Source organism: Heterodontus francisci, chromosome 20 (assembly GCF_036365525.1).
Source record: "Heterodontus francisci isolate sHetFra1 chromosome 20, sHetFra1.hap1, whole genome shotgun sequence".
Taxonomy (NCBI): domain Eukaryota; kingdom Metazoa; phylum Chordata; class Chondrichthyes; order Heterodontiformes; family Heterodontidae; genus Heterodontus; species Heterodontus francisci.
This window is the reverse complement of record NC_090390.1, coordinates 65,771,438-65,788,948: the sequence shown is the minus strand read 5'-3', so window position 1 is coordinate 65,788,948 and position 17,511 is coordinate 65,771,438. Positions and strand designations below refer to the sequence as shown.

Here is a 17,511-nt window from a genome sequence, read left to right as displayed (position 1 = left end):
TACCTATCAACCTGCAAGTCTTTGGCTGTGGGAGGAAACCGAGCACCCAGGGGAAACCCATGAGGTCACAGGGAGAACTTGCAATCTCCGCATAGGCAGTACCCAGAACTGAACCCGGGTCACTGGAGCTGTGAGGCTGCTGTGCTAACCAAGAAAGACTTGCATTTATATATTTTTTTTATTTAGAGATACGGCACTGAAACAGGCCCTTCGCCCCACCATGTCTGTGCCAACCAACAACCACCCATTTATATTAATCCTACATTAATTCCATATTCCCTACCACATCCCCACCATTCTCCTACCACCTACCTACACTAGGGGCAATTTACAATGGCCAATTTACCTATCAACCTGCAAGTCTTTGACTGTGGGAGGAAACCAGAGCACCCGGTAGAAACCCATGCAGTCACAGGGAGAACTTGCAAACTCCACACAGGCAGTACCCAGAACTGAACCTGGGTCTCTGGAGCTGTGAGGCTGCGGTGCTAACCACTGCTCCACTGTGCCGCCCCACAGCGCCACTGTGCCGCCCACTTCTACTTAGAACTATATCATCCTTAATCAATACTGCCTCACATCCTCCTCGTTTCTCTTCTCTACCATTCCTGAATATTTGGAGGAGCACTAAGGACCCATTCCCAGCCTTGTGTGAGCCACAAGTCAGTTAATGCAATCATGTCATAACCCCATCTAGAAATTTGTGCTTGCAGCTCACCAACCTCATTAGTTACACTATGGACACTGATAGGAGGCAGGTCCAATTGAAGCATTCAAAAAGGAATAAGACTGTTACATGTAAAGAATGAATGTGCAGGGTTACAGGGAGAAGGTGGGGGAATGGAACTGAGTGAATTGCTCTTTCAGAGAGCCGATGCAGACATGATGGGCCGAATGGCCTCCTTCAGCAGTGTAACGATTCTGTGATATACAATCAATTTTATACCTATGTCACTTTTGTTATTTTTTTCACAATACAGTCCCTGCAATTTTTGGGATATTTCTAATTTTTTGGTTTATATCTCTGTCCTCTGATCTCATCACTGCTCCTTCCAAATTAAATTAAACCCTCCCCAACAGCACTAGTAAATACAAGGAGCGTAAGAAACCAGGCATATTATGCACTGTCATGAATTCTCCTGAACATATTTTAATCATCTGACAAAGACTAAAATTCTGAAACATTTATTTGGCCTAAAGGTATTCCCACTAAAGCTCCGTTATGACCGAGGCGGGAGAAGTGCACTGTCTTTCTCTAGTTCCACTTTCCATGGGTCACAACATATACTTAAATGTTTACCCAGTTACCGATACAGTCAATTATACTCTATTTTTATTTCAGAATAAAATACATCAACCAGGTTTCTTCAATAAATAACAAAATTATTAATTTATTATAAAACAAGACTTAGTCAATAAAGATACAAAGCTTTAACACAGTTTGAAATATGACTATATATATGTGTGTGTGTGTATATATATATTCCCTTCTAAATACTCAACACAGACACACACACATCTGTTAAAGGAAAAATAAAGAAATTTTCTCTGCAGAGATCTCTTTACAAAAAAGAATATTTGGCCAAATACTTGTTAACTCTTGAAGAAAAAGGAGAAGGTTTGGAATATCAGTTGTCCCTTTATTTTGGCATCCCAAATTCTGTGATTCTGTGAAATACGCATAGATGGCTGACAGTGGGATCTTTCTGGAGCAGTTCTTTTCAGGCGGCATCGAGGATTAATCTGGCAGGCTTTCCAGGAGAAATGCGGCATCGGGGTTTCAGGTATCACACTCCATTCGCAGGGTTTCTCACAGAAGTGGAGAACAGATGAACTGATCTCTTTTAGCAGGCTGATCTCCAACTGACCCAAAACTGTATTCAAAAATGTAACCCACTCTTGACCACCATAAATCTTGACAAGTCACTTTTCTGTAAACAACTCCCATAGTCAGAAGGCACCTGCCGTTTACTTAGCTGAAGACATGTGACTTCTAGTAAGTGTTTTTAAACAAAGTCCTTGCAATGACCTTGTTAAAAAAAAACAAATTCCAGCATCTATGCGATCACGTCAGTCCCAGATGAGTCTATCTCCACAATCTTCAACCACGAGTCCTCAAAAAAAAATTAAAAAATAGAAGCACTTTCATAGCAGCTCCACAATATCAATTTAGCATTGCAATGTACATTAATCAAGACTGAGCAGCTACATTCGGCATATGATATTTACTGGACTGGAACCTCAGTGTTTCATATAATACTTCACTCCCCACCCCACATTATTAAAATTATCATTTTCAATTTTTCTCTAAAGCAGATATTCAACAAATTCTTTTTTATCAAGGACTTGATCGATGCAGCATTAACTGGTTTTGATACAAGTCTACTGCAGATATTTAACACCATGATGGAAAACATTCTCCTTTGGCTCAACTGCAGCTTTTCAAAAATGTGCCCATGTCCTCCAGTTCTGCAGTTGACAGACTGTTAAGAAATCCTGGGTTATCTATGCCTTTTATTGTATATTGAATAGCTCAACCATCATCACCCTTTTCTTCCAATTAAAACATGTAAAACTCTTTCCCCATCCCTTTATAGCATTGAGTTTAAAGTTCCAGTATCCTAAAAACCCTGTCAGACATATTCATGTGCTTTTGAAGGCAAGACACCAAAGGCAGCACATACTATTCTAAATGTGGATTTGCAGCATGCACTAAGTGAAAAAACTCTGGCTTGACTGTTGGTACCTTAGCTCATATTCTCAATGTCATTCAATTTGACTGTGATGCTTTCTTAAAGTACAAAATATTGTTAAGAACAAAACAGCTTCATTTCAATATTCTCTGTTAATGATGCAACTCAAAACTTGACCGAGGTGCGTTCCTCAACACTTCTTGCTCCATCTCCGCCCACTACAGAGTTTCAAGCAAATCACCCATTGATAAAGGTTGTTGGGTCAGACACCACACCAAGAGAATGGTATGGGTTTGCCTGTCAACACCATGCACATCTCTTCTGGGCTTCTCTTAGTCCTTTCAATTACCAGGGAAGAATTTTACAAATGCACTTCTGCCCGTTATTATGCGTCTTGAAATGCAACAAAATTAATTAACTACATCATTACATTATCACTCATATGCACTATTATACATTTTGGGCAGAATTTTAAACTGAGAGTGCCTGGCCAAATGGCAGGACCATTAATGGGTCGGGAACCTGTTGCAACAGTCAGTAGGCTTTTCAATGGCTCATCTGAGCTGCGGCATTAACATCTGACTTCTGGGTTCCTGACCAATCAGGGAAGGTGGGTGGAATGACGTACCAGATCTGTCAAAAGAAAGATTTCTAATTAAAGGAACCCCAGCATGGGTTACAATGGCTCACCTGAACATGGATTTTTGAGGCTGTAGCAACCAACGGAATTGAGAGGAGATCTGGGAAGGCTGCTCCCCGGGTCTCTCCCTCTTGCCTGGAGGTCCTGCTGTGGGATCTGAGGGACTGCAGTGAGGTGATCTTTCCAAAGGACGGGATGAAGAGAACAATCTCTCCAATCAATCAGGCATGGATGGAAGTGACTGAGGAAGTTAGTCCCAGGAGTCTGGTCACTGTATACAGTGCACCAAGAGGATCCAGGATCTCAGCATGCTGGGAAAGATGCGTGGCATAGCAATTTCAGGTGCCAAGCCCCATACTCTGACTTTGCCAGTGTTCTCCTGCACAACATTTCGCAGAACACCATACCTTGCAGCTGCACTCATTCCTCTCTGGCCAGGCACCACACATCCCCATCTTAACAGCCAACACTCACACTCGCGCTCATCCGATTGCCCTCTCACACCCATTTCTCACAGTCATCTTCCACAAATGTTATCCTTCCCTGTTATCCACACAAGCCATTACTAACACCGATAACTCTGCTTTCTCTCCTTGAAGGAGAGGCAGAGACCCAGGGGGTGGTCATCCCGTGACAGGCATCTTGATGTCACTGGCTATGCATGCTCACCTGACCCAATGGGAAGGAAGTCTTGTTCCAGGAGGCTGCAGATGTTAGCAATGACCCACTGTGAAAACCTGAGCCTCTTGAGGCACTGGTGCTTCCACATGTCAAGAGAGCTGATCCTCTGCCTCTACACCACATGTTGGAAGTCTCGCTTCCTTAGAGCTGGACTTCTGTGTCCATTCCTCCTGCCCTGTGCAATGGCACATGGCTGAGGAGAAGGCAGCTAATACTGGTGTTGCTGCTCCTCTTGCTCTTCGGAAGTGCAAGGTAGAGCTGCATAATGTCTTCAGCTAAGTAAACAGCAGGCACCTTCTGACTATGGGAGTTGTTTACAGATAAGTGACGTGTCAAGATTTATGGTGGTCAAAAGTTGGCTTCGTTTGGATATTGTTTTAAGTCAGTTAAGTTTGCAGCCTGCTGAGAGAACCACCCAGCTCATCCTTTCTCCACCTCTGAGAAACCCCAAGAATCTAATGTGTGATAGCTGAACCCGATGCCCCATTTCTCCTGGAAAGCCTGCCAGACTAATCTTCGACATCGCCTCAAGAGAACTGCTCCAAAAAAATCCCAGTGACAGCCGTCTACGTGTATTTGGGATGCCAGAAAAAGGACAACTGATATCACTCCATATCTTATCCTTTTCCTTCAAGAATTAACAGGTATTTGGCCAAAGTATTTTTTTTGTCTTTTTGTAAAAGAAATCTCTGCAGAGGAAACCTCTTTATTCTATTCTTTAACCGGAGGTGGGGGGTGTGTGTGTGTGTGTGTATACATGCACGCGTTGAACTAAGTTAGAAGGGAACATTTATATTTCAATATATGTGTTAATGCTTTGTATCTTTATTGAATACGTCTTGTTTTATAATAAATTGATAATGTTGTTGTTTATTAAAGAAACCTGGTTGGTGGATCTTATTCAAATAAAAATAGAGTATATAATTGGCCGTATTGGTAACTGGGTAAACATTTAAATATATGTTGTGACCCGTGGAGAGGTGGAACTAGAGAAAGACAGTGCACACCTCCAGCCTCGGCTGCAATAATAAAATAATTAAAACTAAATTAAAACTTAAAGGGAAAGCTAAAAAATGCTTTTAACTTTGTGTTGCTCTACTGGCTTTATTGTCAAATATCTGCACTTCCATTATCCACAAAGAGTTTTTATAGGAGTCAGGGTTAAGTTTTCCATGAATCAACTAAAATGGACGTGAGCTTTTTAATTAAGTTTTCATAGACTCTGTCCCTTGGTCTAGCAGGATAAATAATTTTAAATCTGCATAGCCAGTGTCTATTAAAGTTTGCTGGAGATGCATTAGAACAGGAAATCATTGAAAATCAGGAATAACTTGCAAAATCCAAAAAGTTGTCTTTAAAAAATGCATGCTGCCAGCATCACATGGTGCCAGCAAGAGAACTAATGCATGCACAACACTTTGTTGGCTAGCCAGTTACATTTTAAAATTAGAATGGAAAACATACATGCATTTTCTTTCATATAACTTAAATTTTTTTTTAAATATTCAAGTACTTAGTAGTCTTAAGCAAAATTAGATTCATAATTTTCTTAATCCAATGTTCCGTATTTCAAGGAAGATTATTAAAAATGACCCATTTGCTTAAAGATATGATAACCACTACAGACATACATTTTTGCTCATCATTTTCATTGTAGCAAATGAGCGAGAACACTAATTTACAAGACGGGAATGGAAAGGCAATGCAGTACTTAAACGAATAGGGGAGTTGGGCGGGGGGCGGTAGGGGCATCAGTGAAGCCAAACTAGCACTCCTTAAATAATTTGGAAATGTTCAAATTATAAGAAAATAAATCATAGAAGCAGTGAAAAAGGTCTGTAGCATGGATGTATACAAATCTAGTGGCAAAGTGATTTACCCTTCATAACATATTTAGTCAGTACCAAGCAATGCAAATAATTAAGGTCCACAAACTGAAATGGAAGAATGTTTTTTTTTAAAAAGGTTTGCAAGAAAGAAAAGGAAACCAATCAAAATAAACTCAAACAAGACCAACCTGTTCTGGGGTAGCCATAAAGTTGATAGCTGTATAATGGCGGTCATCATCCTGGGTGAGGCTGAAGGTGAACTGATAGTCAATCAAAAGACTGTCTGTGGACAAGATTCAAAAGTAGATCGTAAATATTGAAGTCCCAGAAAGTGCAATTTTCTCTTCATGTGTACACTGCAGATGTAACAGAGTAGAAATTATTATCTTCTCTCTATTTACAGGAAAGTGATGACAACTCACCTGCTAGCATATGGCATTCCATAGTGCAATAATGGAATCAATAGTAGTACAAGTAGAACATTGCTGTCACATGTAAAAGGCAATTTTAAAATGCACATCCTTCATTCACTCATTGAATTCTCCAGCAAACAACATATCCACATTAATGGTTCACGACTGCTCAATTCTGATCTTTAAAGCAAATTGTCATCAACAGATCAATAATACAACTACATGATCACTGACATAAACATGGCTTACAGTACCTGGCCCGTGTAAGCACAAAACTAAATTGTCAAATCTCTGCCTCATCATCTGGTCAACTTTCACATTTTCTATTTACATGTAAATAGAAACAGTGGGATACAGTACCCAATCCAAGCACAGAAATCTAATACACTAGCCCGCTTCCTGTTCACTCCTATTTCATAGAATAAATGGTTCATATATTAAGGCTCCTCAGTTTTTGAATGTTTAAGTGAGCATTGTACAACACTGCATTCATACATTTCCTCTTCATTTTGGAATGTATTTAAGATCCAGCTTGTTAAAAACAAAAACAAAAGCAAAATACTGCAGGTGCTGGATATCTGAAACAAACAGTTTCTATCTCTCTATATAAATGCTGCCTGATTAGAGTATTTCCAACATTTCCTGTCTTTATTGTTAAAAACATAATTATGTTCTTTGCCTTTTATTCTTGTTTAAATTCAAATTAAATGGTCTGTGTTATAAAAAAAAGGATTTAAGGTACTTGCTTACAGTACATGTTTATCAGCTCAACAGCAGAACAAAATGTTTATTGCAGACCTTAAAACTCACTTCATAAATTTTAATATAAATTAATGTATGTTCAATCTGCATTTACAAATTTCAATACAAGTTTACACATTTAAAAATCTACTTTACAGCAAGAAAGACATTTTATCATTGAATGGTCATTTGGTAGTACAGAACTTGAGTATTGCTGAAGATGGAGACATTTAGAAACTTTTCGTCTTGCAAAGATAGTCCGCAAGAATACCAATGTAAGGGAAAACAACAACTTTATACTGTATGAGGAGTGCTGATTGGTTGGCAAGTGAACTCTGATTGGTAGACGCGTTACCATGGAGAATGCACCAGTTAATGGTGACTGAGAGTTAACTGCCAAGCTTTGTTTGAAATTTAAACCAGGCAACTTGACTTTGATTGGTCAAGGCATTGAACTGAGGAATGAACCAGCGAATGGCTGTCACTTATTCTGTTTAGCTGAAACAGGCGCAATGTTTGTACATGTTTTTGCAGGCAGAAGTGCCAGAAATGGGGGATAGGTGCAGGGAGTGGAGTTGGATGGCTAAAAGACAATATATGTCAATGAGAGGGAGTGGATGGCAGTGAGTAAAGGAAATGACTGTCAATAAAGGGGTAGATAAATGGATAGTAAGCAGTAAAGGGAAATGGATGGCAATGAAGGTGACCAACATTTCTCTGCCTTATAGAAACCATTCAAGAACACAAAACATAATCCATGCATTCTTTACAAGCCTGTCTTGTGGCAAAAGAAAAATGTGAAAGTGGTTAACCAAGAGGGTGTTCTTATAGTTCGCAGAAATGGAAAGCCATATGGCAATCAGTTCCAAAGGTTGCAAAAGGGATTGATATTTTTGAATTTTCACTGGTTTACTTTTCTTGCACGCAGTATGTAGCAAACAATGAATTATTACAACCAAGGGAGGAGGAGTGCACTGTTTATTATAGTTCCACTTCTCCACAGGTCACAACATATGTTTAAATTTTTCCTACTTACTGTTACGGTCAATCATAGACTCTTTTTATCCCAGAATAAAACACAACAACCAGGTTTCTTTAATAATCAACACAATTATCATTTTATTATAAAACAAGACTTAACCAGTAATGAAGTAAGGCATAAACACACAGATTGAAATATTAAAGTTCCCTTTTTACCTTAGCCTCTCACACTCACACATACACTGGTTAACCAGAAAAATAAAGGGATTTTTCTTTTTAGAGCTCTATTACTGACAAAAAAATACTTGGGCTGAATACTTGCTCATTCTTGAAGAAACAGGTGAGATATGTTGTGTTACAAAACTGGCCTACAGTCAGGCCTCCGAGTACAGGTAGACAGGCCACTGGGATCTTTTAAAACAGTTCTTTTCAGGCAGTGTTGGGAATTTTCTTCAAAGACAGGAGACAAGATGAGTTGACACAGTGGACCTCTCAGGGTCTTTTAGTGAGGTGCTGGAAAGATGAGTTGGGTTGTGGTCTTCTCTTCTCTCCTTGAAAGTTATCTTCCTTTTTATACAGTTCAACCCCAACTCAAAACAATTCAAAAGCAAAATTGACAACAGGAGTGCAACCTTTTGACCTCCATCAATTTTGACCTGTCACTTCTTTGTAAACAACTTCTCCAGGTGTCCAGAAAGTCAGGTGGCTTCCCAGAAAGGCTCATTTTCATCACAAGACTTCTCAGTGACCCTTTTAAGAAACATTTCCAAGGAATGTTTTTCAAAGTCAAGTGGCTTTTATATGACCCCCCCCTTTGAATACCCCAAAGTTTAACATTTCTTCAATCTTTCAAAAATGAATCAAAAAATGTATTTAACAAAACACTTTCATAACAGAATGCACATATTATTCACTGTATGTATGAACTGAACTATCAGATTTTATTTAGCATTCAAAAATCAATAACATTTATTTAAAAAGAGAACACAAAAATATAAACTTAAATTATAAATTAAACGCAAATACCCTCTTTGCTGAATTAATTTGCCTGGATCAATCTATGATGTTCAATGTTGAAATACAGGTTAATGAATTCATGTTGATCCAATGATCTAACTAATGTAGCAGCATTTGCAGAACAAACTCCTTTACTTAGTTTTTGTGAATTGAAGTAAATTGTGCCAACATTCATTATTCCAAAATGTACAACCAATAAAAATGGTAGACAAGCATGTTGACATGTGCTGCAACATTTAAACATTAAACTGTTTTAATAGTGTGCCTTCAACATCAAACAGTTCCGTGCAGGTCAATTTAATTTTAAAAATTGTGTCTTTTTATCTACCTTCCCTGCCTTAAACATCAATCATGTGGATGAAGTTCAAAGTCAAATCCAGGCAAGAGGTATAGTAATGGGTGAAGGCAAAATGATATAGCTTCTGCCATTGACAGTGGTCACAGAGACGCCACATCCCAAGACAATCCCACATCACACAGGAGGTTGAGACTGCTGACAAGGCAAGACAAAAGGAAAAGCAGGGCAAAAGTGTACCAAATGAAATTAAAAAGTATTAACAAAATGAATTAAAATTAAACTTGTTTGAAAATAAAGGTGAACCTTCAATCACGATTTCGATGTATAAAACATTTGAGCCGAAATTTGTAATTTTAAATTTAATTTTAAACTCCATTCACTATCAATAACATATGAATCAAAACACAATTCTAAGGATGGTTTCCTTGTGCCTGGCTGACAAAATTATGCATACTGACAAATTAAAACATGATAAGTGGCCATGTTGAAATGTTTGTGCAAGTTATAACGCACTTTTAGGACATGTAGTTGAAACCATAATTAGCCTCTTCAGTCATGTGAAAATATCAACTCATCAAGACAAGCTTCTTACGGAGCATAAATCACATTTATTTTTGGTTAAACTTTACAGCAAAATATCAATGAGATTATGAACTAATTGAAAGGAGGAATCAAGTATAACCGAACTACCCAGTAGTTAGCTAACTAATGTCAAATAAAATTAGAGGTACATACCAACAGTGAAAAAACTACACCTGTAAAGTAAAAGTGATCATATATGATTCTCCCTCGACCTCACTGGTGAAATATACAGAACATAAAATAAGGCAATTTAAACGTGTTCCCTATTCAAGTCATTTAGCCTGGAAATTATTGCTGTGGATATCAGTGGGTGAACAGGATGGTTTCATATAACATTCCTTTGTCTGCTACTTTAACGCACCATTAGGCCTCCACTAAAATAATGGGCAATAAAAGTTCATAAGAACTAGTTAAGCTTTACTATTACCAACAGTAATTTCTAGGCTTTTAACTTTATATAAAATCTATTGAATCTTCTGTGGTATTTTCAAAAGCAAGCAAAATTATTTTTGTACTTTCCAATGTCAGAAACTGCTTTATTTTTCTACGATAAATGCTAATTTCTCTACAAAGGAAACAACCTGCTCACCTTGGAAGGCAATTGTCTAGCTTGATTCTTTTAATAAAATGTGGAACAGTAATGCAGAGATAAGAGATTATATAGTACAGTAGATTGGGTACAATAAATTAAAAGCACAGAACATCTCATTGTTTGGAGGCTCTACCCCCAACCTCCTTCAAAGGCTATGACTGATGCTGGCCAATGTTCCGAACACAGGAGAGAGAGAGAGAGAGAGAGAGAGAGAGGGAGAGATGCTTACTGGTGCCTGGACAGAGTAAATATCATTCAGGTTATTCAACTTTGACAAGGAGGCAAGAAGATGGGGGTTTCAAAGCCAAAGCTGATCTTGTCCCTCACACAACCTCGACACATAACTGGAGGAGTGAATGAACTGACCAGGAACAAGAATCCTGGCCTACTTTCCCCTCCTTATCTCAGACGTACATCAATTGCTGTATTTGTCCCATACCCAGCTGAAGTCAGTTCACGCAATAAAGCTGAAAGATTGAATGTTGTATGTTCCTGGTTTCATTGAGCCATTGTGGGGCGGGGGGGGGGGCAAATTTTGCTCACTGGCAACAGATTTAAGAGCAATTCATTAAGTGTATATGAATAACTTTTGAGCTACTTGAGGCTTAATTCTATCTCACTCTCGGGCATTTTGAGAAGGTTTGCGTTGTGTACAATAACACTGATATTTAGGGACAATAGGAGAGGTTTTGTAGTCAATGGATAAGGGTACTTGCCACTGACCACGAAGTAAGCCTTGCTGAGAGATCTAGTGATCTCTCTGGCGAGAATTCCACCTCCAGCGCCATGCAGCGTTACCGTAACTGACTGCAGCGTCCTTTATTGGGAATTCAAAGCATGGAGCTGGACTGATCTCATTAGGCTATCCAAGCATCCAATCACATTGAAGGATTTTCACAGACACACAAACAGCACACAAAAAGCAATAAAATAAAATTACTTTTTTTTTTTACATTGAGTGAATTAAAGATTGGGACATACACATGGGTGAAGATAGAAGTTAAAATATTTGAAAAAATGTTTTAATTTGCTTAAAAATTCTAATCAATCATTTAACAGCACTCCACAATTATAAAATTATCTTTTCAGGGCCAGGTGTCTTTTCATCCAATTTTATTAATCACATTATGGTTTAAAACCCCATTACAGTTGATTCAACAAGGTGTAACTTTTTAAAGAGGTTTCCAACGGCAACGTGGGAGCGAGAAAGGTGGAATTCTCGCTGATTTCAGTGATTGCTAGGTCTGGAGGAGTCCACAGCACAGCCTGTATCGAAGCACTGAGTGACAAACCAGAACTTCAGGATTTCCGCTTTAACCTGTGCATGACCAACATGCTCTACCTTGACAGCTCGCCGTCAACATCACTCCCACCCCCTCAAAAACATCTAGCCCAATATACTGAAATAACAGATGTAATACAGACATATGAGAAATAACACACACACACACATATATAAATATATATATATATATATAAAAAAATCATAAAAGCATCCTACTTCTAACCTTGTTACTGATATTCCAGCCTCTAGACTTCTCTTTGTAGCTGTACAGGACAAGTAGGGATTAATATTGCAGACCTACTTTCATGAAAAAAGATACGAACGTAAGAATTGGGAGCAGAAGTAGGCCATTCGTTCCCTCTAGCCTGCTCTGCCATTCAATAAGATCATGGCTGATCTGTTTGTGTCTCGAATTCCACACTCACATCTACCCTGATAACTGTTGATTCCCTTGCCTAACAAGAATCTATCTACCTCCGCTTTAAAAATATTCAATGATCCCGCCTTCACCACCTTCTGAGGCAGAGTGTTCCAAAGTCGCACAACCCTCAGAGAAAAAAATTTATCCTCAACTTTAAATTTTAAAACAGTGCCCCTTAGTTCTGGACTCACCTCAAGAGGAAACATCCTCTCCACATCCACCTTGTCAAGACCATTCAGGATCTTCTATACTTCAATCAAGTCTCCCCTTACTCTTCTAAACCCCATTGAAAACAAATTCAGTCTGTCCAACCTTTCCTCATAAGACAACCCATTCATACCAGGTATCAATCTAGTAAACCTCCTCTGAACCACCTCCAATGCATTTACATCCTTCCCTAAACAAGGAGACCAAAACTGCATACAGTATTCGAGATGTGATCTCACCAATGCCCTGTATAACTGAAGCATAACATCCTTACTTTTATTTTCAATTCCTCTCGTAATTAAAGATAGCATTCCATTAGCCTTCTTTATTACTTGCTGAACCTGCATACTAACATTTGGTGACTCATGCACTAGAACACCTAGATTCCTCTGCAACTCGGAGTTCTGCAGTCATTCTCCGTTTAAGAAATACTCTGCTTTTTTATTCTTCCTGCCAAAGTGAACAACTTCACATTTTCCCACATTATACTCCATCTGCCAGATTTTTGCCCACTCACTCAACCTATCGATATAGGTCAGCAGCCTCCTTATGTCCTCTTCACAACATACTTTCCTACCTATCGTGATAGTGAGTATAGGAATATAGGAGGATAGAGCAGATGAATACATGGCTGAAGAGATGGTGCAGGAGGGAGGGCTTTAGTTTCCTGGATCACTGGGTCTGTTTCCGACAAAGGTGGGATCTGCACAAGTTGGACGAGTTGCACCTGAACCGGAATGGGACCAACATCCTTGCTGGGAGGTTTGCTAGTGCTGTTGGAGGGGGGTTTAAACCAATTTGGCAGGGGGATGGGATACAGAGTGGAGGTACAGTAGGGGGTGATGCACAATCGAATATAGAAGAGAAACTAGGTCAGCCCGGAACGCAGAGAAAATATAGACCTGTTAAGCACAAGTGAATAATGCAAGGCTGGATTGTATCTATTTTAACACAAGGAGTCTTACTAGTAAGGCAGATGAATTGAGGGCGTTGACTAACACATGGGAATATTATATTATTGCTATCACAGCGACATGGTTGCCGAGAGGGCAGGACTGGCAGCTCAATATCCCAGGGTATAGAATCTTAAGGTGTGATAGGGGAGGGTGTAAAAGAGGAGGCGGCATTGCATGTTGATCGAGGAGTCAATTACTGCAGTAAGGAGGGATGATATCAGAGAAGGTTCCTCAAATGAGGCCATATGGGTAGAACATAAAAACAAAAAGAGGCAATCACTTGGCTGGAAGTGTACTACAGGCCTTCAAACAGTCAGGGAGAGATAGAGGAGCAGATATGTAGGAAAATCTCAGAGAGGTGTAAAAATAATAGGGCAACAATAGTAGGGGATTTCAACTTCCCCAATATTAACTGGGATAGTCTTAGTGCAAAAGGCTTAAAGGGGACAGAATTCTTAAAGTGCATTCAGGAGAGCTTTTTGAACCAGCTCGTAGAAAGTCGTCCAAGAGAAGGGGCATACTGGACCTAATCCTAGGGAATGAAGCTGGACAAGTGGTAAAAGTGGCAGTGGGGGAGCATTTTGGGATAGTGAGCATAACTCTAAGATTTAAGTAGTTATGGAAAAGGAAAAGGAGGGACCGGAAATACAAGTACTGAACTGGGGGAAGGCAGATCTCAATATGATAAAACAGGATCTGGCCAAAGTGGACTGGAAGCAGCTTCTTGTAGGAAAGTCTACATCAGATCAGTGGGAGTCATTCAGAAAGGAAATAGAGAGAGTTCAGGTCCAACATGTTCCCGTAAAGGTCAAGAGTAGGACCCACAAGTCTAGGGAACCCTAGATCTCAAGTGATTTGGAGGATTGGATAAGGAAAAAAAATGAGGCTTAAAGCAGATTCAGAGTGCTGAAAACAGCAGAGGCCCTACAGGAGTATAGAAAGGGTAGGGGGGGTACTTAAAAAAGTAGTTAGGGGAGCGAAGAGGGGGCATGAAAAAATACTGGCAGACAAGATAAAGGAAAATCCCAAGGCATTTTATAAGTATATTACGGGCAAGAGGATAACCAGGGAAAGAGTAGGGCCCATTAAGGACCAAAGTGGCAATCTGAGTGTGGAGCCGGAGGACATAGGTGAGGTTTTAAATGATTACTTTTCATCTGTGTTCACTATGGAGAAGGACGATGTAGGTGCGGAGATCAGGAAGGGAGATTGTGATATACTTGAACAAATTAGCATTGAAAGGGAGGAAGTATTAGTTGCTTTAGCAGGCTTAAAGGTGGATAAATCCCCAGGCCCAGGTGAGACGCATCCCAGGCTGCTATCAGAGGCAAGAGAGGAAATAGCAGGGGCTCTGACACAAATTTTCAAATCCTCTCTGGCCACAGCAGAAGTACCGGAGGACTGGAGGGCAGTGAATGTGGTACCATTATTCAAGAAGGGCAGCAGGGATAAACCAGGTAATTACAGGCCAGTGAGTCTAACGTCAGTGGTAGGGAAACTATTGGAAAATATTCTGAGGGACAGGATTAATCTCCAGTTGGAGAGGCAGGGATTAATCAAGGATAGTCAGCATGGCTTTGTCAGGGGGAGATCATGTCTAACAAACGTGATTGAATTTTTCGAGATGACGAGAAGTGCAGATGAGGGTAAAGCAGTTGATGTAGTCTACATGGACTTCAGTTAGACTTTTGATAAGGTCCCGCATGGAAGATTGGTTAAGAAGGTAAGAGCCCATGGGATCCAGGGCAATTTGGCAAATTGGATCTAAAATTGGCTTAGTGACAGGAGGCAGAGGGTGATGGTCAAGGGTTGTTTTTGAGAATGCAGACTAGTGACCAGTGGTGTACCGCAGGGATCTGTGCTGGGACCCTTACCGTTTACAATGTACATTAATGATTTAGACGTGAATGTAGGAGGTATCAGTAAATTCGCAGATGACACAAAAATTGGTGGCATCTTAAATAGTGAGGAAGAAAGCCTTAGATTACAGGATGATATAGTTGGGCTGGTAAGATGGGCGGAGCAATGGCAGATGGAATTTAATCCTGAGAAGTGCGAGGTGATGCATTTTGGTGGGACTAACAAGGCATGGGAATATACAATGGATGTAAGACCCTAGCAAGTACAGAGGGACCTTGGTGTACTTGTCCATAGATCACTGAAGGCAGCAGCACAGGTAGATAAGGTGGTTAGGAAGGCATATGGGTTACTTGCCTTTATTAGCTGAGGCGTAGAATATAGGAGCAGGGAGGTTATGATGGAGCTGTACAAAATGCTAGTTAGGCCACAGCTGTACTGTGTACAGTTTTGGTCACCGCATTATAGGAAGGTTGTGATTGCACTGGAGAGGGTTCAGAGAAGATTCACCAGGATTTTGCCTGTGCTGGAACATTTCAGCTATGAAGAGACCCCGGATAGGTTAGGGTTGTTTTCCTTCGAGCAGAGAAAGCTGAGGAGGGTACCTGATTGAGGTATACAAAATTATGAAGGGCATAGATAGGGTAGAAAGGAAGAAACTTTTTCCCTTAGCTGAGGGGTCAATAATAAGGGGGCATAGATTTAAGGTAAGGAGTAGGAGGCTTAGAGGGGATTTGAGGAAAAGAAATTTCACCCAGAGGGTGGTTGGAATCTGGAACACACTGCCTGAAGGGGTGGTAGTGGCAGGAACCCTCAAAACATTCTTGAAGTATTAGATGAGCACTTGAAATGCCATAGCATACAAGGCTATGGGCCAAGTGCGGTAAAATGGGATTAGATTGGATGGGTGCTTGATGGTCGGGGCAGACGCTTTGGGCCGAAGGGCCTGTTTCTGTGCTGTATAACTCTATGACTCTATCTTTGTGCCATCTGCAAATTTAGCTACCATGCCGTTACTCCCCTCATCTAAGTCACTGATATAAATTGTAAAAAGTTGAGGCCCCAGCACAGATCCCTGCGGGACTCCACTCGTCACATCCTGCCAATCAGAAAAGGACCCATATATGCATACTTTGTTTTCTGCCAGCCAGCCAATCTTCTATCCATGCTATAATAAAAACATAAAATGCTGGAAATGCACAGCAGGTCTGGCAGCATCTGTGGAGAGAGAAGCAGAGTTAACGTTTCAGGTCAGTGAGCTTTGATCAGAACTGATGAAAGATCACTGAACTGAAAGATTAACTCTGCTTCTCTCTCCACAGATGCTGCCCGACCTGCTGAGTATTTCCAGCATTTTTGTTTTTATTTCAGATTTCCAGCATCTGCAGTATTTTGCTTTTATTCTTCTATCCATGCTAATGTGTTACCCCTGCACCATGAGCTCCTACTTTGCCCAATAACCTTTTATGTGGCAACTTGTCACCAGCATGCAGAGAGAGGAGCAATTGCACTGCCCACATGGTCAAAAAAGCAAGTGGCTCACGCATACTCATGGTTAAGTCTCATCTCCATAACATTTCCAAATTGTGAGCAATGAACCAGAACAAACAAGCAGCCCAACAGTTGTTCAGGAGAAAGGGTAGAAACATTGGTGGTTCTTCTGCGGAGCCACGATGGATGGATATTCAAGGTGAATGGGTGGGTGAGGTGGAGAATCAGGGGATGCATGGGTGGCCTGAAAAATGCATTAATATTCCTCCTGGCCCCACAAATCTCAAAAAAGCCATAGACTCACCTGTTTAAGAAGGAGCCTTCAGCAGCAGGTCCTCCAAGGACTGCTGATTCGGCTACTCAGCATCACTGGGAAGAGCATGCATAGTGCATGCCCTGCCCAAGGGCACACAGAAATGCCATTCCAGTTCCTACAACAGGCAGAAGACTTCAATTTGTGACCTGCTTGAGAATCGAGTTGGCTAGGCCTCAGGCAATCAATGGCCTGGAACACATTATTTTTCAATTTTGCCTGTCAGCCAACCTCTTTTTCCACTGTGAACAATGCACTCTGATGAAAATCATCCTCCCATCTCAATGGGCTTACTTAACCTCTAATAGATATTATAAATGTACTCATTGACGTTCTATTGTGACCAAAGAACCATTCAGATCCAGTTAAAACTTATTTCCACCTTTTTGTTGATTTGCATTCCATAGGTAGTACTCTTGCCTCAGAGTCTGGAGGTTTTGGGCTCATTTCATGCCAGAAATTTGAACACAAAATCTAGGCTGACACGTCAGTGGAATACTGAGCAAGTGCTAAA

At 40.3% G+C, this 17,511-nt stretch overlaps 1 protein-coding gene across 4 annotated transcripts in view; it reads right to left on the bottom strand.

Moving 5' to 3' along the window:
• Positions 1-17,511, bottom strand: part of atrnl1b (attractin-like 1b) — a 1,082,183-nt gene that overhangs the window by 546,415 nt on the left and 518,257 nt on the right. For 3 of the 4 annotated variants that reach the window (XM_068052965.1, XM_068052967.1, XM_068052966.1), the window contains exon 22: positions 6,032-6,126. In XM_068052965.1, coding sequence (XP_067909066.1) covers positions 6,032-6,126 — 95 coding nt within the window. Of the gene's footprint in view, positions 1-1,528; positions 2,115-6,031; positions 6,127-17,511 lie in introns of those variants that run through there. The other variant, XM_068052968.1, reaches the window with a different exon arrangement.